Source organism: Cajanus cajan, chromosome 3 (assembly GCF_000230855.2).
Source record: "Cajanus cajan strain Asha chromosome 3, NIPB_CcT2T_4, whole genome shotgun sequence".
NCBI lineage: Eukaryota > Viridiplantae > Streptophyta > Magnoliopsida > Fabales > Fabaceae > Cajanus > Cajanus cajan.
Genome location: NC_138519.1, coordinates 1,029,162 through 1,053,892, shown reverse-complemented (window position 1 = coordinate 1,053,892; position 24,731 = coordinate 1,029,162). Strand labels below are relative to the sequence as shown.

The 24,731-nt window shown below is 30.3% G+C and overlaps 1 protein-coding gene across 2 annotated transcripts; it reads right to left on the bottom strand.

Annotated features, from left to right (window-relative positions):
• Positions 1-16,653: 16,653 nt before the first annotated feature.
• On the bottom strand, positions 16,654-18,526 carry LOC109817998 (thioredoxin H3). Of its 2 annotated transcripts, XM_020383369.3 has the most exons (4): positions 18,320-18,526; positions 18,101-18,223; positions 17,602-17,733; positions 16,654-16,878 (listed from the first exon to the last, which is right to left on the bottom strand). In XM_020383369.3, exons 1-3 carry the CDS (start codon positions 18,455-18,457, stop codon positions 17,602-17,604), a joined length of 393 nt encoding a protein of 130 aa, XP_020238958.1. In that variant the 5' UTR covers positions 18,458-18,526; the 3' UTR covers positions 16,654-16,878. The 2 variants fall into 2 exon arrangements, with proteins under 2 accessions (XP_020238958.1, XP_020238959.1); XM_020383370.3 differs by lacking the exon at positions 16,654-16,878 and having other exon boundaries at positions 17,425-17,733.
• Between the last annotated feature and the right edge of the window lie 6,205 nt (positions 18,527-24,731).

Here is a 24,731-nt window from a genome sequence, read left to right as displayed (position 1 = left end):
TAGAATATTTCCTTTACATTGATTGTTTTTAATCTGTAATTTTCTCTTGAATTTTAGCATTAAAAAAAATAGAGACATGGACTATTAATATTATTTAAACTATAAAATTCGTCCTTGTTAAAACAGGGCACATCAAATTATGTGAGCATGATTATATCGCCGCAGATAGCAAGCAGGGAAGGTTGAGATTGAAGTCTTGTAGAATCTGAACTTTGATGTCATATGAATTCGTCATATAGTTTCTGTTTAAACCAAATTTTTGAGCTGGTACACAATTGGATTCAGCTCAAAGGGGCATCTACTTTATGACAACGGTCTCAGTTTCATGTTGTAAAAGAATACAAACAGAAACATATAACAAGTACAAAAAGAAAAAGAAAAAATATGCATATATATACATGGTCCCAAATATTTGTATCTAGGCAACTTCAGCAAACAAAGGAATCAGCCAGCATTAGCAATGTGGTGTCATGTATGGAATAAAATGTTTCCATCAATTTGTATATAGTATACGTAGATTATGGGTGAAGACAAAGGCCAAAGCAATTTGCCCTTGGATAATGCACTTGCACACAACATTATTGGTTTGAAGTCCTGAATTGACTCCCACCATGGTTGCTTGTTTTTAACGTGGATTTTTAATTATGTCTTCCTAGAACTTTGTTGTAATTTTTAGTTTTCTTTTTCATTAACTAATAAGATACCCAATAAGATAACCGTGTATTTAGGCCAGCCCAAACATAAAGTTAGACAACCTTGTTTTAGGTTCTCAAAGGTAATTTGTTCCTTTCTGAAAGACTTTATTTATTTACTTAAAAATTGACTGGTCATTAATTTTAACCTAATAAATTATCTTTTAACATATAAATAGATTATGTATTAATATATCATTTCTCACCTATTTATAATTAAAGATAAAATATATTTTTATCCCTTATCATATTAAAAACAATATTTTTGTCTTTTATCTTTTAAAAAAGATTCATTTTAATCCTTTAACATTTAAATTTGAGTTAATGTTATCCTTTTAAAACAATGTTTTTTTTTTAAATTTTGACTCGTTTTTTTACTAACTAATTCAAAATGTGAAATTTTTCTCATGAAATTTATTTACATGAAAGTTATAAAATTAAATTAATCTTTGAACCAAAAAGGACCATAAACTATTATGGAAAATTAAGCACAATGAAGATCAAAATGACAGATACAAACACAAATATAAATAATAAATATATGGATTTAACATGGTTGAACACTTCTTGTCAATGTCCTCAACAACAACTATTTAATCTCAAATCACATTACAAGTTTTCTAAACAAACTTGAGAAACTCTTTTCATTATAAAACCCCCCTTTCACATAGGGTGATGATGGAATCATGCTTTGGAGTGCAAGAGGTGACATACTCAAAGAACCAAGAGGAGTTGGCTAGACATGAAGGTTTGGGCCAGTCAGGGCCTAATGGGCCTGATGGGTCTAGGAAGGCCCAAGTTGAACTTTTCATGGGCCATATTTTGTTATAGCTATTTTCATATGTTTTGTATACATCATGTTAGTATAGGTATCATATATTTTGGTCTTGTATTTTGGACCACATAGAGTAGCATTTTAGGTTTTAGGCTAGTTGGGCCTAGTTTTGGGCTTCATGGGCCTTTGGGCTTTTGGTACCCAATATTGGGCTCATTTTTATTCTTGTAATTTTTCCTTTCCATTGTAATTGTTTGACCAATGTAATTAGGTCATTAGAATAGGAAAATACAAAGAATACTAAAGTATGCTAATTAGGTTAAATTAGGTTTAATTTGGAAGTCATTTAAGTTACATTTGAGTCACATGTTTAGCACCATGGGTGGCTGAACATGTGCCACTCAAATTAACCCTAAATGACTCTCAAATCACACCTAAATGCACCTTGGTACCTAAATTTTCGGACTTACACATGTGCACCAAAGTTTGAATTCAAAATTCAAATTTGAATTCAAACTTTAGGCGCCATTTTGTGAGGCTTTAGTTTAGGCACCTATGGGTCACAATTCCGTGCATACTTAAGCCATTCTTTCACCTTTTGTATTCACTTTTGATCATAATTGAAATTTGTGAGCCATTGGCCGAGTTTCCTCTCTCAAAAGTCCCTTAGAGTTCATCTTCAAAACCTTAGGATTTCACCTTAGAATCCTCCTCTTTGAAGTGTGCTCTCCATTGATGCTTGAGCTTGGATGCTTCCCTCCTAGATCTAGGTTGAGTTCATCCGTGAGTTCTTAGCTTCCAAGTGTTCTTGAGTTGAAGAATCAAGTCTCCATTGAAGAAGATCCGGCCTAAGCAAATCCGTGGAGAAGATCATTCATCACTTCTCCTAAGTTTGCTATCATTTTTGGTATCAAGAGCAAGGTCTTCAAGGAGATAAGTTCTTCATCTTGTTTTTGTGTCCGTGCTTGTGTTCTTGTATTTCTCCTTGTCTTGTTTGAGTTTCTCTTCGGATCTATATGTTTTAATTCATATTTTGTGTTCATAGATCCATGGTTGATTGTTCTTGATTTTCTTCCACAATCAATGTTTAGGAACTATTAGCTTGTGCTTGTTTTTGATTTTAATTTTGAGTCTCTCCATCCCTAATATGTGTCCGTGATTGGACTGCATACATTGCATTTAGATTTTGGTTTTTAATCCATGTTTTGTCTTAGTATGTTTGTGTAGTCTTTATATGTCTTAAAATTCCTTGAATAGCATGTTGACCTAAATTTCTTTGTGTCTTGTTCATCAATTTGTTGCTCTCGGTTTGCTTATTGTTCTTGCCTCCTATATGTGCTTTTTCTTTTACCTTATTGTGTTCATAACTTGCTATTAGTTCTAGTAAGTTTCTTTAGAGTTAGGTTTCCATTGTGTCTTAAGTTTTCAAATCACATTTCCATTGAAAAATCTTATAAAAATTTTTGTGACTCAAAATTTCAAGTGCTTAATCTTGCTTCTAGTGCACTATCTTTTGGATTCAAATTTTAAAAAGTAAATAGGCTGAAAACAGAGACAAAAACAGAGCCTAAATCAAAAGAAAAGTACAAAGATTCAAAGAAGAAAAGTGTACAAAAGAATCCAAAACAAAACCTAAAAACTAGTGCACTAGTTTCCTTGTTTTCATTTGATTTTTTTTGTCTAATTTGTAGTCACGGTTTCTATAGCTTGGAATCTTAGAAAAATTTGAAACAAAAGGCAAATATACTCTCTGGACTCTTAACTTGAATATAGAAAAAGAAAGAATTAAAAAAAAATTAGAGAAAGCATTTTAAAGTGAAAAAGCCGAGAGGTGTACATTGGTGAAAAATCACTTGATTCCTTGTTATTGTTTTGACTACTACTTGTGCTATACTTATCCAATTGCTTTCAATTTTGTTTTGTTTTGTTCATCTACTCTAGTACCTATCTAGGAACATTCCTAACTGAGTGCTAGCTTTATTTGGAGTCTTATTTTCCAGTTTTACTTGTTGAACCTCTTTGAGTCTTGTCATATATACATATTACTCTTAACTTTTGGTATAAGCTTTCCAAATTGTGCTTTATTGCTTGTCTAGTTTTCTTTCAATAATTTCCCTTGCTGGAAGTGGCCTCAAATCCTTGCTCAAGGATCAAGCATTGCTCAACAAAGAGTAGGAAAATTTTGGACACTAAGACCTAAAAATTTGACCTAATTTAGTGACCAAAACTTCTCCTAAACTTCCTTCACTTGAGTGACCATTCCTTTCACCTTGTGAGGCAGCCACCATTAACCTCTTTGTTGTGTTTCTTTTGCAGGTCCAGTAGCATCATATTGAAGGATTAGTGGCGGATTAAACACTTGATTAAGTGTTGGAAAATTTGCACAACAATCCGTCACTAAATTGGTCACCAAAACTGCCATTTATTGCTTTCTAGGCTAGTTTAAGTTTTGCAATCTCTCTTGTATTTTAAAATCAATTTGTAAAGCTTGGAGGGAGTATTAAGAAGCTGGTCAGGTATATCTAACTCCTTGTTAGCTTTCTCACGTGTAGTACTAGTGGAAGTGGCTTGAAAATTTCATATGTTTCAAGCTTCCACCTAGGGCAAACCGACTAGTTGATTATCCTTGCTTCTTTCAAGTGTTTGAACTTTAATTTTGTTTATTTGCTGCCTTAAAACGACTAGACTTGTGTAGTTTTACTTGCTCACGTTTAGTGTGGTCTAAAAAAAAAACAAACAAATTGGAAAAAGCATTCAAAATTTTTGTGAAAAGTTTTGGGGAATTGGAAGTACCACAAAGGAGTTTAGTGATTTCCACTTGAAAAGGCTTGGTTATTAAGTGGCTCTTTGTAGCTCACCTCCCTTGATAGTGCAACTTGTACACTTAGACTTCCAAGTGTTATTTTCATTCCTAGAAAATACCAAAAACATTTTATAACTTTTTGCATAGCATATAAAATCTTATTGTTTAATCATGAGTCAACATTCTCAAAGTAGTAGTGACTTTGAATCTCCTAAAAGTTTTAAAAGAATTGTCAAGGAGGTTGAGGCACTAAAACTTTGGAAGCATGATGAAATACTTCAAAAACAAAAAGAAAAACTTGAAAAGGAAGTACAAATCATGGCTTTAGAACAAGAGATTCAAAAGATTAAGCAACGAGAAGAAAAACTTTTGAAAAGATTGAATAAAAATAAAAGTCCAAAAGGTTCTTCTAGGAGCTCAACCAAGAGCTCCAATGATTCTCAAAGCCAAGAATATGATGGTAGTTTGAACATGGATGCATACTACCAACCTCATCCTAGGAGAGTCATTAAAGAACACAAAGTGAGGGAATCAATGGTTGATCTCCCTTACTTTCATGGAAAAGAAGATGTGGATGCCTACTTGGATTGGGAAATGAAAGTGGAGCAAATCTTCACTTGTCACCAAGTAGGTGAAGAAAGAAAAGTTCCCTTGGCCACCTTAGCTTTCCAAGGACAAGCTATGTATTGGTGGACATCCTTAGAGAGAGAGAGAAGACTTCACAATGACCCTCCAATCACTTATTGGAATGAGTTGAGGAGTGCTATGAGAAGAAGGCACATACCTTCTTATTATAGTAGGGAGCTTATGGATAAGCTCCAAAGACTCCAACAAAAGAATATGAGTGTTGAAGAGTATAGAAAAAAGATGGAGTTGTATCTCATGAGGGCTGGCATAAGGGAAGAGGAAAGATTGACCATTGCTAGGTTTTTGAGTGGTCTAAATTTTGACATAAGAGATAGAGTTGAGTTACTCCCTTATAGGGACCTTGATGATTTGGTCCAACTTTGTATAAGGGTGGAACAACAAAATTTAAGGAAAAATTCTTTAAAAGGAAAAACTCAAGCTAACTCTTATATCAAGAATGACTACAAGAAGGAGGGTCAATATGACTCTTCTAAAAGCTCTAGTAAAAGTCAAGAAAAAGAAAAAGAAAATGATAAAAATGTTGTCACTTCTAGTAGTAAAACTAGTGACATCAAATGCTTTAAATGTCTTGGGAGAGGCCATATAGCTTCTCAATGTCCAACTAAAAAGGTCATGATTTTGAGAGGACAAGACATTTATAGTAGTCTTGATGAATCTAGTTCTACCACTTCAAGTGGTAGTGAGACTAGTAAGGAAGATCCTAAAATTGAAAAGTTATATCCTGTGGATGGTGATCTTCTTATGATCAAAAGGCTTCTTGGAAGCCAACCTTGTCCCACTTCACTATCTCAAAGAGAGAACTTCATACAAGATGTTTGGTTTCTAAAAGAACTTGTTCTCTCATTGTTGATAGTGGATCATGTTCTAATTGTTGTAGTACAAGGTTGGTTAACAAGTTAGCCCTTACCACCATTCCTCACCCTCACCCTTATAAACTTCATTGGCTCAATGAAGGTGAGGAATTGGAGGTGAATCAACAAGTGAAGGTCAAGTTTTCTATAGGGAATTATAAAGACAAAGTTTTATGTGATGTGATCCCTATGGAAGCTTGTCATATTTTGCTTGGTAGGCCATGGCAATTTGATAAACAAACTATACATGATGGCCTCACTAACAAAATATCATTCACTCATAAAAATAAGGAAATTGTTTTTAATCCTTTAACACCATCCCAAGTGTTTGAGGATCAAAAGCAAATGAAAAAGAAAAGAAACAAAGAAAAGAAAGAAGGAAAGAGTGTGGATAAAGGGGACTCCACTAAGACCTTTATGACAAAAGAGAGTTATTTTATGACCAAACAAGACTGGAAAAGAACTCTCTTTATTCACAAAAGTCTTGACTCTTATCCTAATGCTGCCACTTATCTTAAAGTTGAGAATGAGGAACAAAATGAATTTCAAGTAAAGAATTCTTCTCAACTTCGAGATATAGTGAAGAAGGAGTGGACTATACCTAGTGTTACTCCTTATACTACTTCCTTGAAGGTGCACAAGGAAGGAAGTATTTCTTTAGATTTCATAAAGCACCCAATTTTCGGTTTACATTGTTTAGTAGATATAACTTGTAATAATCTATATTCTATGTTTGATCTTATGGGAAGTTCTTATTTTTTTGAACTTAATATGTTTCCTTCCCTACAAGACAAAAATAGATTATATGACTATGAGTATCTAATAAACAATCAAATCCAAAATTGTTTAGGACGTTTTTTAGTAGTATTTTCTTTATATTTTAGGAAAAGCCTAGGATACCATTTAGGGTACTTTAGGCAAGATATTGTAGTGTTTAAAAATCAGTCTTTTCATTGTCTTAGTCATAGTGTTCTTACATTTTTAGGTTTTACTTCTAGGTTATGCTTAGAAGAGGAGCCTATTTCTAGAGAGTCTAATATTTTATCTTTCTTTGTTAGGTTAGATACTAGGACTCCTCTTAGGATCCATGATCTTTTATCTTATCATGTTACTTCTTATTCCTTACATGTTTTATATGTAGGTGTTAATTTTTCTTCTTCCATTCATCCTCGAGATTTGAGGACAAATCCTTTTCAAGAGGGAGGGGATGATGGAATCATGCTTTGGAGTGCAAGAGGTGACATACTCAAAGAACCAAGAGGAGTTGGCTAGACATGAAGGTTTGGGCCAGTCAGGGCCCAATGGGCCTGATGGGCCTAGGGAGGCCCAAGTTGAACTTTTCATGGGCCATATTTTGTTATAGCTATTTTCATATGTTTTGTATACATCATGTTAGTATAGGTATCATATATTTTGGTCTTGTATTTTGGACCACATAGAGTAGCATTTTAGGTTTTAGGCTAGTTGGGCCTAGTTTTGGGCTTCATGGGCCTTTGGGCTTTTGGTACCCAATATTGGGCTCATTTTCATTCTTGTAATTTTTCCTTTCCATTGTAATTGTTTGACCAATGTAATTAGGTCATTAGAATAGGAAAATACAGAATATTAAAGTATGCTAATTAGGTTAAATTAGGTTTAATTTGGAAGTCATTTAAGTTACATTTGAGTCACATGTTTAGCACCATGGGTGGCTGAACATGTGCCACTCAAATTAACCCTAAATGACTCTCAAATCACACCTAAATGCACCTTGGTACCTAAATTTTCGGACTTACACATGTGCACCAAAGTTTGAATTCAAAATTCAAATTTGAATTCAAACTTTAGGCGCCATTTTGTGAGGCTTTAGTTTAGGCACCTATGGGTCACAATTCCGTGCATACTTAAGCCATTCTTTCACCTTTTGTATTCACTTTTGATCATAATTGAAATTTGTGAGCCATTGGCCGAGTTTCCTCTCTCAAAAGTCCCTTAGAGTTCATCTTCAAAACCTTAGGATTTCACCTTAGAATCCTCCTCTTTGAAGTGTGCTCTCCATTGATGCTTGAGCTTGGATGCTTCCCTCCTAGATCTAGGTTGAGTTCATCCGTGAGTTCTTAGCTTCCAAGTGTTCTTGAGTTGAAGAATCAAGTCTCCATTGAAGAAGATCCGGCCTAAGCAAATCCGTGGAGAAGATCATCCATCACTTCTCCTAAGTTTGCTATCAGGTAATGACTCCCTCCTCCTTCTTAGTGGGTGGTTTCTTTTCAACTATCACCACATGAACCCCTTTTATAATAGAGGCCGAAGACTACATTCATAAGTATGCCACCTCTTCACTTATATCTCATTAATATGATAGTGACTTTCTCTAAGAATCAAGCCTCTTGAATCTACCAGTTGACTTTTCATATACATGCACTAGTGATTAGAAATTTAGATTGATTTCCCAACAATTTTCCTCTCAATTAAAATTTTCAAATATCCATCTTTACAAATTTTTTAGATCATGCTCCTCAAACTTTGTTGTGCACCATGTCATACCTCTAAGCTCAATATTCCTCCATGACTATTTGGTGATGACATTTTCTTGTACTAACTTGTACCGTTGTTATCTTGTAGAATACATTGCTTGACTAGCTCGCTAAGAAAACTTTCTACATAAGATCTACCATGATCAGCTTCATCAAATTTCAATACTCATCAGATTGGTCACTAGATCACACAATAAGCTCTAATATACTATTCACTAATGGGAACAAATTCCACTTAACACAATGAAGATAAAAGGATATAGACTTACACAAATATAAATAGCAAAAACATGGATTTAATGTGGTTTGACACTTCTTGCTTACGTCTACAGGAGCATTTCATCAAATATTCATTATCTCAAACCACATTAATTACAAGTTTTCTAGGCAAACTTGAGATATTGTCCCCATTAAAAGCCACCTCTCACATAAGGTGGTGACCCCTATCTCTTAGTGAGTGGTATCTACTCTCATCACAAGATATCCTTTCTCTTAGTGAATAGTATACTTTCATCACAAGATCCCTTTTTTAGTTGAGGTCAAAGAAATGTTCCACCTCTACACTTACATCCCATTGTGATAGTGTGACTTTACAAGTCAAATATATTGAAATTACCTCTTGACTTTTCACATACATGCTTTAACGATATAAATTTGGATTGATTTTTCAACATAAACATTGTAGAAAAATTTGTGACCACAAGCAACTAATTTTTTTTTTTTTTTTTTTATATTAGATGTTTCAATTTTTAGGTTACTTAGGACCAATTTTTCACATAATCGATTTTCACCATATTTGTGGGCTTTCTATTTCTTCAAACATTAGATTGATTTCATAATTTTCATACATATGAATTTAATGGTATATATTTCACGTCTTTTGAACAAATAAAAAAAACTGGTCATTGTTTCAAAAGGATAACGTTAACTCAAATTTGAAAATTAAAAAATCACAATAAATCTTTCAAAAAGTAGAAGAGTATGTTGATATTTTTCCAATAAAATAAAGGACAAAAACATATTTTAATTTAAAATCAATTAATTATTAATTTTAATTAAATAAATTGTCTCTTAATATATTAATTCTCATCAAATTTAGTATGTGCTTTTGAATTAACAAGGTTTTATCTCAAATATTTGCTTTAGGCCTACAATTATATTTCGTTGCCCTGCATGAATTCACATAGGTCATTTTTTTTGTTTTCACGCATGCATGTTCAAAGTACACCAATTAGTAAAATTAAATTTTTCATTGAGATAAACATTATTTATTGTTTTATGACCATTATATTAATGGAACTAGTTTTAGATAATCTTAACAATTGTATCTAAAATTTTCTTTTTAATCTGAATAACATTTGTATGTTCTAATATTTATAACTAATAAATCTAAATCACAAATTGATTAAAATAATAGTTCTTTATGATCCTTACACTAAACGATATAGCTATTAATAAAAAAAATAACTAACTTAAGATTATAGACCTACAAATATGAGAAACATGTATTATATGACATAATATAAAGATAAACAACTACATAAATATGCATAATATAAATATAGTAATATGGTATATATAAAATATATAACTTAAGTTGTCAGTCAAATATGTTTATACAAATCTACCATTAGTAGGTAGTCAATAAAATATCCAACTCCAGTGCCATTGTATGACCTCTATAGCTACACCCCAGCCTTGTTCACATACCATATATGATCATTGTAATTCAAATCACATGAAAACATGCAAAAGTAAACTAGAATAAAAAGAAGCAAAATATATACAACACAGGAACATCACATCATCATCATCTCATCTTCAACATTGACAACACAAGACATCACAATATAAAACACATATCGGTACAACTCAATTTAGAATGACATAACATCAACTCAACATTACAACATTCTCAACACATGTTAATCATCACAACAACATATATAGTAACTACATGCATTGTCACGTATTTCAAAGTGGAGGTCTCCTACAACATGGAGTGAGTAGTTTAAGTGACTTGACCTCATTGAACCGACAATATAAGGTGATCTTTTTGGGTTTGCTAGATCAAAAACAAATTGGGTATAAATCTACAACACAACAACTTAATTTCTCGAATGTCGTCACTTAAACAAGAAAGTCTAGTACTGTCAAGATAAAATAGTTGGATATGAGTCTACCATGACATTAGCTAGCTTAACCATGCCTCTTATGAGATTAGCCCATCAATTACCTTCCAAATACTATGTTCTTCCGATGCTCGATTAGGAACTAATTAAGTTCCTAATTTCATAATTTACTCAGTTGGTCACTTGTAATTAGTATAACTCAACCTGACCTTTATACTGTGATCGTTTTATATATATGTGTGTCTCGATCTTGTCCAACACGGTATCAATAACAAAATCCTAGAGGAGAAACAACACAACTATCCACTTCAATGGTCAACTTCTCAAGAAGGATTTTCAACAAATTGGACTCTTAAAGTACCACCACAAAATATCCGCACAATAAGATATACAACTTTTGAAAACCTCTCCTCTAGTCCTAAGTGGTCAACATATGGCTTAACAACATGACAACTTTTTACATATTTAACATGCAACTCTACATCTCACAACTCAATCATTATTAATATTCAATTTCTTAGTCATCACACATCCCAACAACACAATAACATCATGCTTATACAAATCTCAACACAATTACACAATCCACTACTCTTCTCATCTTTCAACTAACAACTCAAACAACAAGTTGCAACAGTTCATCAAATCAAACAACACATACAACTATTTGCAACTCATTCATCATTTATTCATTCAACAACTAATTCAACAAATATTCAACACTTCATCAAATATATCAACATATCTTTCTTCAACAACTAACACTTGATGCCACACATCCAACACCCGACGTTATCCAAGCAGGGAACTCTTTATCTCGTCCATGCCCGATGCTACACAACCTGTGCTCGATGTGGCTAAGGTAGAGGTCCCTAATAAGAACTCACGTCTGGTGTTGTCATACTAGCACCCAACAAAATTTAGATAGAGAGCTTTGTCTTGACCACGTTGGGTGTCACTCAACTTTGGACTTGATGTCACCAAGTCAGAGAGCTCTCAAGGTCCTCACGCTCGACACCATTCAAACCATGCACAAAGTCATGTTAACCCAAGACGAGTCTCTCTTCTCATACCCAATGCCATCGATCTTACGTCTGGTCTGATCGAGTCAAAGAGCTTCAAGTTAGAACAACACCCAACACCACGAAGGTGCGTCTGACGTGACATATAAAATCTGATTTTGAGCCACAACCTGAAATTTAGCAAAAATCCAACACATGCAACAATAAATGATGTCTCTACTTAACATAAATGACTCTTTACAATTTTTTAAACAATTTTATTCTAATTAATCTATGTAATCAATAGTAATTAAAAACTACTATATTTACGAAATTTATGAGAAGCATATATCTCTCAAAATAACATTAAAGATAAATATAAAGCAAATAAAAAATGATTTAGGTAGAAAAAATATTAAAGCATCAAACCATGCCCGTTTACACTTTCACATAATTTGTTTGGAGCAAAAATATTGAAATATAAAATGATTAGGTATCTTCTTTTTTCAAATTATTAAAGGAAATATGTTCAAATTTGTGTGGCTTGTAAATATTTTGAGGTCACCATCTCATAGTTCTCTCTTTCTCAGTTGCATGGGTTGAATTGTGATATGTCGACCAATCAACTTTTGTAAACCACAAGATTTGAATATGATTTTTATAATTTCAAAAAATAAGATATCTACTTCTAAATTGCCTCAATTTTTACTGAGATCCAAATATATCACGTGACGAGGTATGTATAAGACAAGCTTTTTAAATTTCTATATATGAAAAATGACACGGGACATATTTTCTTTTTTCGTTGACGCCAAACAAATTGATATATATGCATGTCAGCATGTGAATGGAAATTCGTCCTTTATCAGAAGTAAATATCATAATACCTCCAAAATTCGTTAAAGTTATTGGACACTTATATATGATCAGAGTTTAATCCTACTTTATATCATTTTATCTTCATAAAAACCGATACAGTAAGGAGATATCATGCTTCTTTATGAAGAAAAAAAAATCTGATAAAAAAACAAAATATCATAATACCAATGACTATTTCACACTCTTTGATAACCTTTATCAATGAAATCATTTTCGACACATATTATCTTATTTTACTTATAATAAAGTCAACAAGTTCATCATAAACATGTAATAATTATATAATAATTTTTACAATAATTATAATATAGCTAACTCACTCATAATATTTTTTTCTAACTTTTTTAAGTTATTAATTATTTTGTAATTGACTATAATTATAGAATAGATCCGGCCTTTCATAAATAAATATTTATAATTATGCACCCTTCTCAATTCTCAAAATTCTTGTAACATAAAATATTTGTAAAATAAATATTTATAATTATGTATTGTTTTCAACTCCCAAAATTTTTGCTTTTATTTTTTCAATAAGCTCATGTCATATTTCTTCCTCTTTTCATATCACAATACTGACTATTAAATATATTTGCAATGAAGAATGAAAGAATCTCTCTCATGCGTGTTTCAATGTTATAATTCTTTCTCTTTTTTCATTTGCCTCTACCAAATCAGAAATTAACTTCATCAAAATATATATTTTTTCTTCTCTTTTATGTCATTCTTTGATTCTATCTCAGTCTCAATCACTTCATAAGTCTTGAGATTTGTTATAATAATGAAAAAATAGATTTTTTTTTAGTTACTTTTCCTGATTTGTGTTTGTTTCTATTTTTAAAATTTTGAATAATTAAGATGCTTATATTTATGTTATCTTCTTTCATTCCTCCTTTCCTTTGAACGAGGTTCTTTTGTTATGATTTTGTTACTTTTACATGCATAGAAGTTACACCTCAGCAACAAAATAATACGCCTACTGTTATTGTAATGTTTTTATTATCAAATACAATACTATTACATGTTTGGAGATCTTGATAATTTTGATAGATGAAAAATAACGAGTGACTACTTAATACTTAATACTGCTAATATTACTAAATAAGACATTAATTACATATTAGAGTTGTTGGCAAAAGCTCACATAGAAGATTTTACTATTATTATTAAATAAATATACGTCATTTTACAAATAAATCATTTAATAAAATAAAAATTAATTAAAAATTATCATAATTTAAATATAATTTTAATGAGTTATATAATATAAAAATTAATCTAATTTATATAATAAAAGAAGTTAGATATTATATATCACAATTTATGAAAATAAACCCGAATCTAGTTATATAATGTTTATACAAATATCCAGTTCAATTTGGTTGCCAAACACAAGATAAAATGCAAGATGAACGTGAGTGAACATTAATTAAAGGATTTTGTTTTAGACATTAATTTAGAAGGTTCCTATTTATTTAGGCTATTAGATTTATCTTGTCGGTAGAACATATTCTGGGGTTTACTGTGTAGCATCATGATCCATACATATCCACCAAAGAAGCTTCACTTCCCCTTTTGTTTTCAATACTCTTTCTTATTAGCCTTTGTTTAAACTTTTAACCATCTGTTTTATGGTCTATAAGATAGCTTGTTCGAGAAGATCTTGATGAAAGGTGTGCAAATTTTCTCTCCTAATTATATGTTTTTTAAAAGATATATAATCTTACTTTTTGGAAGCAGTGCATAGATCTGTTTAAATTTTAGAAGTATTTTTTTTTTCATTCTTTAAGATATTGATTTGTTTTGGTTACACCCCATAGTAGGAAGAAAAAAAAAAGCCCTAATCAAAAGAATAAATTAAATTAAAATGAACTTTATAATATTTTCAAAATAAAAATTAAGAGTACGTTTAACAAACATGTATGATGTATCCTTAAAAAAAATACCCTAATTAGGAATCAATGAATAAAAATAAATTTTTTTAAAATCACACTAAAAATTTGCTAGAAATTATGATAGAAACGTATTGATACTACTTTTTTTCTTTTTACAACATGCATTAATAATACTCAAAAAAAACTTTTCACTTTTTATTCTTTAGTGAGCAGCCATAGAGTATTAATTAACATTTACATTTATAAAAATTCAAAGGGTGTTTGGCAAATTAGAAATTCAATCGGTTTGAAACTATCTTAACATTAAATATTAATTCTCTCTCTCTCTTCCTCCGTCCCTCCCTCTATATATAAAGAATATTTATCATAGGTAAAAGATTTTTATTTTTTTTTTAAATTAAGGTATGCCTTGTCAGTTGAAATGTTAAATACAAATTTTTTGATATACTGATATTTATGAGTTGATCTTTTCTAATAAATATTTTTACTATTTATGAATTAGAAATTTAATTAATAACTCGCATGTTATCTATAAATTATGTCATATTTTATTATTATAGGTAAGGAATATAATAATATTTTATATATTTTTAATCCCTAAATTACTTATAAAAATAAATATCTACATTAATAACACTCCTATAAATTATTTATCCTAATATATTTTTTTGACTTAAATATGTTTTTGTCCTTTAAATTTTAAACTAATCTTTTTAATTTCTGTAATTTTTAAAAATCCTGTTATGCAATATCATCTAGGTTTAATATAATATTTTTACTAATAAAGACACTAGTAAGTAAATTTTATGCAATAATTTTTGACAAATTTTTTAACAAAATTTGATTATAATGATTAAAACAAGATTTTTAAAAATTACATAGATTAAAAATAATAATTTTAAATTTGAGAGACGAAAAAAAATTTATCCTGAATTTGAGGGACTAAAAACATATTTAAGTTTTTTTATTTTTCTAATTTTAAAAAAATATATTAATTAGCTATTATTTAAAATTAAAAATTATTTTATAATGTATTCCATTTGTTATGATCTCTACAATTAACAATTTAACTACAAGAAATAGAGTAAAAAAGAAAAAAACTATCTAGGATTCACATACTTACAAACCTAATATATATATACTTGCCATAATATATATACAATAAAAGTTTATCAACTACTAAACCATATAACAAGTATGTATATATCCTAGCTTTAATATGGAAATGAATTCTAGTTGTCGATCTAACAACACTACTACAAACTAGCTTCTCCAGGGTAACTCAAAAGATCTACATTGCCATCATGGTTGTAAAAGCTCAATTTCTAATCTATCTCTATTCTACCCTAACACTAAATATGATCATCGTAATTCAACTACATGAAAAACATGAAAGGATAAAATAGAATTAAAAAAAATCAACAGAGTGAGTACAAAAATAAAAGCAACTATACTATTAACATAAACAACTCAAATTGTTTCAACACATTATCAACTTACATCTTTTTAACACAATACAACATGTTCTTCAACTTGAACAACACAACAACACCTCAATATAATTCTACAATTTAGCATAGCATATGAATAACACATATGGCATATAGCCATACTCTGCGCCACTTGATCTTGGGTTCGACGTCGCCAAGTTAGTGACGTTCCTCTCTCTTCACATCTAGTGTCATTCGACCCACATCCAGAGTGATCAAGTCAAAGCTTTTCCTTAATCTCATGCCCTGCGTAACCAATCTTGTGCTCGACGTGAGTGAAACACAAAGCCTTTAACATGTGTCAAGTTAAGCACCTTGAAGCTAGGCCTGACACGATGTGAATTATGCACTTAGCAAATTCACATTTTTTGCTCAATCCACTTGAAACTTAAAAACCTCCAACATGCAACACAAGATATTATTCACATATATCATCAACAACTTGAATCAACTCAGAATACCAACATGCATTTACATATTATTACAAATCAAAACACATTCAAGAAAACATTGAAACCCAAATATGAACATCCAATCTACACAAAATCCCCTTACCTCCAATTCTCAAAATCTGAGAGAAAAAAGGAAGAAGAAGATAATGTTTTCGAGCTGCTTTACTCTAACACAAATCTTTAGCTTTAGCAGTTTTGAATCACAACTCAATTGATCAACAAAGATCTTCTAAGCCCTTGGGGATTGAAGTTTAGAAGGAAGAAAAGAAGAATTAGAACTCCTAAGTTCTTCTCTCTAGTTTATCTCTTTAAGTTTTCTGATAAATGAATTTATGAGACTCAATTCTTAAAAGAAATCTTATATACTTCTTTTCTCAAGGTCAAATTAGACTTCTACTCAGAAAAATCTTCTAAAACATACACTTGAAAACTTCTCGAGAGTTCCTTAATTTTCAGTATTTTAATACCATACCTTAAAATACTTTAACACATAATTATTATTAAATGATAATAATTAACAAAAACTTACTTTAACACATAATTATTATTAAATGATAATAATTAACAAAAACTTATCGTATTAGACAATACAACTTTATTAATTAAAACTATAACAAAACGTATTGTTAATTATACGGTGAAAATCTCCTATTACAACGAAGGTTTCGTCGCTGACGTCCACTTGCACATGTTTCTTTGTTCCATCTCAAGTTGTTCACGATCCATGCGCATTTGTACATAAGTGAATCTCTGAAGAAAAAAAAAAGTCATCCATTGAGATGTGATCATTGTAAGTCACACACTTATACAAAGAAAAAATGTTCCCAACGTGTTCCAGTTCAAGGCAACATGAGTAACTATTTTTAATTCTTCTTTGAATATTTTTTAATGTTTTAAATAATTTTTTCCAATTTTTTATAATTTTCTTTTTCTGTTAGTTAATGTTTGAAGTTTCAATTATTTAGCATTAATTAACTTGTAAATTAATTTAAATTATTGCATTAATTAATCATTAAATTAATCTGTGTATACGTTTTATGTTTATCAAATTTTAATTTAACTAGAATATTAATTTATTATTAATTAACTAATAAAATATTAGAATAATTAATAAATTAATTTTTAAATTTTTATTAATTAATATTTTTTATTTTAATTTTAAAATCAGAAGGGAAAAAAACGTTTTAGAAAAAAAAATCTCATTAAGTTAGATTAGAGACCCGACTTCTTCTTTTTTTTTTTTTTTTGAAAAATATATAAGTACTAATTAAACATAATAATCCAACACATAAAGCGAGTCATTAATAATAGTTTCGTCGTACTCAATATTAAACATATACATATCTAGTTGATTTACATAATACACCATCATGTTCTTGCAAATATATATGTACACCTATATAGTTGGCCTTAGTTTCCCTGGCACTAGTATATATATTTGCAGGGAGCCATGCGCATGATCAGAAGACATACTCATTTCCTGTGTTTCTCAATCAATTTCTGCAATTCCTCCTTTCTTGCTCCTACCACGCTGTCAACAACTTCCCCTTTCTTAATCAAGATGAATGTTGGCATTGCTTGCACATTGAATTCTTGGGACACCCCCTGTTTCCATTTATTGAACACAACATAAGCGTTCAAATAATGTTCCTTAATTTTAAACAAATTAAATCTCTAAGAAGACCTTTTTGTAAATTCTTATTAAAAAAAAAAGTCAACAAAGTTTAAGTACGAAAAGGGATGAAAAGTAAGGAGACAAGAAAAAAAAAACAGTACTTGAAGCTAAGAGGAGAAAGGGAAAAGTCGATCAACTTTAAAATGTTACTTTGTTAGTATTTTTTTTTATTTAAGTTTTTCAGATAACGTATTTGGTTTATGTTTTGCTTTGAAAGAAAAAGTACAAAAAATAGATCTAGGTTAAATATTACTTGAAATCATGTATTGTGATTTTGAGAGGGATTTATATTCGTACCTTTAACTCATCCACATCAATTTTAATGAACTCAACCTCTGTGTACTTGGCAGCAAATTCTTCGATAATTGGCTCCATGAATTTGCACGGTCCACACCATGTAGCAGTGAAGTCAATCACCATCTTAAAGTAAAGAAAAAAAAAGGTTAATTATCACATGAATCCCATAATTTTAGTATGATGATACTGATTGGAAAGTAATTAGGTTATCAAACTCACCAGCTTGTTTGTTTCTTTGGATGCTTCAAAGTGAGCCTTCCATTTATCAGGAGAATGGAAAGCAAGTATTTGGTTCTGGGATGATGTTGGTTTTGGTGATTTTTCAACATATTTCAAATGGGAAAATTTGATTCCCATAATATTGCTGCCTCTTTATGGGGACTGTGATTTGAGGCAGTTTGGATTTCAACTGGTTTGAATGATAATTGTTTGGTGGCAAAGCCTTATATAGACATGCAAGTGACCATGACTAAGAAAACGGATAAGATTCTTTGAGTCACAAACTAATTACCATTAAGAGAGAGTGCTTTCAATAAAATAATAAAATATTTAATGAAGTGATATCTCTTGTGGACTTCACGCTCAAACTAAAAATTAAACCCTAATTCTTAATTTTGAAGTACAAATACACTTGTGCTAACAACTTAGTTATGTTTTATTTAAATGAAATAAAAATAATACAACTGTATGTAAAGAATGAATCAAGTTTCACAAGTTGTGTAATTTAAATATTCAACTCTTACCAGTTGAGTAAATGAAAATTTTAATAATGATATGATGTTTAAAGGAAAAAAAAAATTATTGAGAAAATGGTTATATAAAAGGTAGACAACCCTTAAGACTTGCGTAATAATAGAAGTTCAAAGAGAGCCATCTATCCCCCTCCATGATATGGTTTTATAATCATTGTTGAAAATAAAATCGAATCGACCGATCAAATTAATTCCACCGGAAACTAATCCTCAATCGATTTACTTCAATCAGAAAATCATTTTATATTGAATTGATAAAAAATCAGTTGAACTATTTTAAAATTAGTCAAAATTAGTAAAATCGATAAAAAAAAAAATTAATCAAATTAGTTTAAATAAGTCTAATTAATTTTTTTTATTTGTCAAATTTAATTTAGAATAATTTTAATGAAAATCATATTTAATAAAAAAATTATAAATTAGAATAACTTATTTTTAATACTTGTCTCATAAATATAATTTAATAATTTATGTTAATATATATTTTTAATATTTTTATTTTTTATAGTTTATATTATATTAATTTGATACTTTTTATTCAAGATGTAAACTTGTTATTATTAGTGGACATTATTATATTTTACTATAAAACTTAAACCTCAAATATTATATTTTATATAATTTAAAATTTTGAGTGTATATTAAATATTGAGAATCTATAAATAATATTTTATTTTAATATTTAGTATCATATAAGATTATAATATCATATTTATTTATTAATATTATTATATTGATAATAATTATTATTATTGTATTATTTATATTGTTTTGGTCACAGTTCAACGACGGTTGAATCATTGAACCTTGAATCAATGTCTGTATCAGTTCAATAACGATTCGATTTTGAAAACACTGTTTATAATCTATCTGAAACGTTGAAGAAAATAGACCATGATGTCATTGACTTCCTTTTGATCTTTTGGACGATATGGTGGAGGAGAGTGATGGTTGTGATGGGAAAGTCTAACACAATAACATCAATTCAATAAAAAGTAATAGCATAATGGAAATTAAATCTTTTACTTGTAAGAACCAACAAGGAACACCAACATAATAGATCAAAAATAGATATCACAAGTGCATAATAGACACAAAAGCCCTCAATGTAGGGTAAAAAACTATGAGTCATTTAAACTAAAAAAAAACTCAACTATAATCAACAAAAAGTACACGATGAACACATCAAATAATGCTTACAATCAATCAAAGTAAACTAAGCACAATTGCTTACAAATGAGAAATAAAATGAAAAGCCCCAAAAAATAGAGTTATTACTATGAAACATTTTTCTCTCACTACAAGTCTCCTTTTAACAATCCAATCATTGAAAACTAAGAAACATGTCCGACAAACCTATTATCCAAAACTTAGTTTGATACAATAGTGAACTAATCTTCAATTTCAAATTGAAAACTGTTGCTTAGTGGATATGTGAACTCAATAAAGAAATTTTCTCTCTTCTCTTCTCTTTATATTTTGTTGTTGTTTTGTTTCAAAATGAGTCATTCTCTCTTACCTGACCTGACCCCTCTCCACTTGGTTAAGTGAGATATAATTGACTTACACATTTGGGTCTATTATCCACATAGGAAGGGAACCTAAAACCCAACAAGTTGGTGTAGTAGGAGATGCGACATGTGAAGAGAAGAGGGGAATCACCACTAAACCATATCCAACAAGTGTCAATTTTGGCTTTGATTTTATTCTTTTTTATAGGAATGCCTGTTACTCATCAAGTTTAAGGATGTTGGGCTTGATGTGACCATAACTACTAACGACATCAAAGAAAGGTGAGATCAATGAGTTAAACGTGTGATGTTTTGATGGAAGAGGCATGGCCAAGGGTTCGATACTAGGGCCATGGCTAGGAGGATACAAGATAATTGAATTTGTTGTGAGGTTAGTGGGCCTAAGCTTATCTTGAGTTATAGGCTACTACATGACTAAGCCTAATACCTTTTATTTTCATTTCTTGTACTTATTTTCTTTTGGGCCTTATATTTTGGGCCTCGTAGTATAGTTGTTTTAGGCCTTGTATTTTGAGCCAAATAGTATAGGATTTCTTGTATTTTTGGGCCTTGGGGTTGTAAATGTATTTGGGTCATCCAAGTTACAATATTTAGGTTTGAGTTTGGCACCATGTGATCGACCATGTGGGGGTGCACAAGGCTTGGTCCAATTCAAACTCAAATGCATCTCAAGGGACATTTAAATGCATTTTTTTTAACTCATTAGATCTAGAAGCACATAGGTGCACATGAGTTTCCTTAACTCACGTCCAAATTTGAATTTGAATTTGAATTTAAATTTGGAGCCTAAGCTAAACCTACCTTAGGCTACCATGGTTCAACTTGAACCTTAGTTATCATAGCTTGCTCCAAAAGCTTTCTAGTTCTATAAAAGGTCTTCTCTCTTGTATATGTAAAACTTTTGAGTGTATTTCAAATTTATATTCTAGAATTCTCTCTTCAAACTCTCTTAAGTCACTTAAGAGAAATTCTTTTCTTAAGCACTTCCATCAAGGAAATCTTCCTTGTGGCTAGTGCGCACTGTTTCTTGCTTCTCTCTTCCTTGGAGAGTAAGTGCACCAATTCACTTGTTCTACCTCATCTTTGATGTGTCTTCATTTGATAATCATGATCATGGAAGCACAAGAAGGGAGCTAGGAGCTACATAAAGGAATTTGGCTACCATTCCTCCATGGAGTTCCATCATTTTGGTATCTAGAGCCTTCGTTGTCTTCCATGAAGCTATGCGTTTCTTTTCATTATTTTGTCTTGTCTAAATCAATTATTGATTGTCTTGATGTGTATAGGGTTGTCTAGATCTAATTTTTGCATGAAATTGATAGATCTACATTTTTTAAAAAATAATTGGTTCACAAAACTTTTGATCTTGTATTCTTGAACCAATCTTTTGTTGAAACTTTTAGGATCCATGCTTTATTTTTGTTTGATTGAGCCTTGATTCATGATAGTATGATTTGAATTCAACCATTATGATAATTTGTGGCATGATAGTCCTTATATGTTAATACTTCTAGTAGTATTTGTTTTTGTTTGAATCTTTACTTTGATCTTGAATTAACCAAACCTTTGAATGTTTTCAAATGCATTGTTCTAACTCCTTAGATCTAAGAGTTCATGGGTTTCCTTAGTTCACGGCCAAATTTGAATTTGAATTCAAATTAGGCACCTAAGCTAAACCTATGTTAGGCTACCATGGTTCAACTTGAACTTTAGTTATCCTAACTTTCTTCACAAGCTTCCTAGTTCTATAAAGATCATCTCCCTTGTATATGCAACACTTTTGAGATTCATATTTTTTATTTCTCTCTTCAAACTCTCTTGAGTCACTTAGGAGAAATTCTCTCATTAAGCATTTTCATTAAGGAAACCTTCCTTATGGCTAGTGATCATTGTTTCTTGCTTCTCTCTTCCTTAGAGAGTAGGTGTGCCAATTCACTTGTTCTACCTCATCTTTGATGTGTCTTCATTGGAGAATCATGATCATGGGAGCACAAGAAGGGAGCTAGGAGTTACATAAAGGAATTTTTTTTACCATTCATCTGTGAAGTTCCATCATGTTTATAGAGCCAAAAATGTTGGTGGTGTCACGAGTAATTTGGAGGATGATCATGACAGACTTGTTGGAGGAAAAAACTAAGTTCTCGTTTAGAACAAAGGAAGGGAAAGAAGGGGGGAGCTGCAAGATTTGTTTGGTTGAGACTTGAGATGAAGGGAGAGGACTAGTGGAAGTAGTTCTTTTCTTGTTTTTTTCACTAGGAGAAGAAAGAGATTTTAAAAATTAATTTTCTTTTGTATTATTATAATTTTAAATTTAATAACATAAATAAAGATACTTTAGATATTATACTAAAAATGTTTTAAAATTCTTTCTCTCTCCTCCAAATTAAATCCCTCTAACATTGGAGAGAAGTTAAAATTGGATTAAGAGGGATTTTGCTCTCTCTTCTTTCCCCTCCTCTCTCCTTCAAAAAGTTGAACAAAACTATAAAAGTTTTTAAGAATTTCTCTTTTCTCCTAATTCATCTTTATTTCCTTCCAACCAAACATTATGTAAGGAAGGAAGTAGTGATAGTGAATGATTAAGGGCACAGAGGAAGGTGGTGGCAAATGAGGTATTTAGTGATAAAAGAGAAACATTATACAAGGACAAATTGGGAAAAAAAAAATAAAAAGAAAAAGTAAAGTATAGAAAGATGTAACCCATTAATTCAAAATAAATGAAATTTAATGGCCTTAAAAGAGTTTTTATAGTGAGAGACATCCCTTAATCTCTCACCCTAACCTTCACCATTCTTATTACTATATATATTAGAATCGAAATATGTTTATATGGCACATCATCATCTACAAAATTAAATATATCAATGTCATGTAAATTTAATAAGTTTAAGTCACTTATACAAAAATAATATTACAATAAAATTAATGATAATGACCGAAAAAGATTAAAAAATATAATTAAACAAACTAAAAATATCTATTTTAAATTATAAAAAATTAAAAGATAAAATTAATAATTTTATAATAAACTAAAAAATATATTTTAACCTAGATTAAAAAAAGTGAATTTTGTCATCTATAAAGTGGACTAAGTAGTCCATAATGTAGGTTAATCTACTCGATGAACTAACCTAATTAATAATAAAAAATGGTTCAAGTTTTTTAAATTTAAGGCATATGAAAAAGTGAAGGATAGAAAAGTTCAACACACAAAAGTTTGATGCCATGCTCACACTAAATACACCAATATAATAAAAGTTTTCGTAGGCGAATCCTACTTTTGAAAAATAAACGATGCAAATATACAATTACAATAAAATGAACAAATTTATTATTCCAATAATTACATAATTTAGCATTGGTCAAGCTGACGCTAAAAGAAAGCATTAGGATATAGGATATCATGGTTAATGGTAACTCTGTCCAATTTATAAAGTCTAAACTTAACTTATTTATAGTCCAAGTATAGTATTATTTATTTATTAAACTATATTAATCAAACTTTTAACCAGTGGAACTCGAAAAATTCGAGAACACGAGACTATCCAAAAGGAATATATTATTCGTGGGCCACGAAATTTAATAATAAATATTGACCTAGAATGGTGTTTTTATAGTATAGCATATATGCTCACCGACATAAAAGGATAAGGCAGTTAAATCAAATGTGTGAGCTGTTACACCAATTGAATTGAGGCCTCGTAAATGGAGCATATGCTTTTTATTTTGAAAAATGCACGACTTATTCTAGAGGAGGGGAAATATTCAAAGTTAAAATTTATCTGTGAACAAAATTTAAAGAATGAGCCCATTATAGATTCGCCATTAACATTTACTTTCCGGTCACTAAATTTTTCTGTCATATGCATTATATTACTTAAAAATGTTATGAATCAATAAATGAAGATTTGTGAGACCTAAATTTAAAACTTAAGAATCGGAGAATCCCAAGACAACCAATAACTTATCCACTGCACATAACAAAAGTGCCTATTTCTGGAAGTAATATCATTGTTATATACATTAGTGGACAAAAACTTCAAGCGTGATTTAGTGATAGGGGTTGATCCATGTTTAAGCAAGGTCAAGAGTTTCAATCCTACCTTTTGTATGCAGTCGCATTAAATCTTGGGACCAGCTATCACACTCTTTGAAGTGTCTTCAATATAGTGAATATTCCAGGAACGAAAAAAAAAAATATTAATAGACAAAAAAAAACATTTCATATCTCAACATTTTTTTTTATAAAAATTAATAAGAGAAAGATAAAGATAAAAGAAGTGTGTGATTAAATAGAGTGCGAGAAATTTTAAAAATAAATATATAGAAAAGTAAAGAAGAGAAAAT

Bases quoted from the DNA above. Each gene is read 5' to 3' on its own strand.
- LOC109817998 (XM_020383369.3), bottom strand. From the start codon at position 18,457: ATGGGAATCAAATTTTCCCATTTGAAATATGTTGAAAAATCACCAAAA. The intron at 18,224-18,319 runs GTGAGTTTGATA...CTTTACTTTAAG, and splicing joins CCAAAGAAACAAACAAGCTG to ATGGTGATTGACTTCACTGC. The intron at 17,734-18,100 runs GTACGAATATAA...AAATGGAAACAG, and splicing joins TTGATGTGGATGAGTTAAAG to GGGGTGTCCCAAGAATTCAA.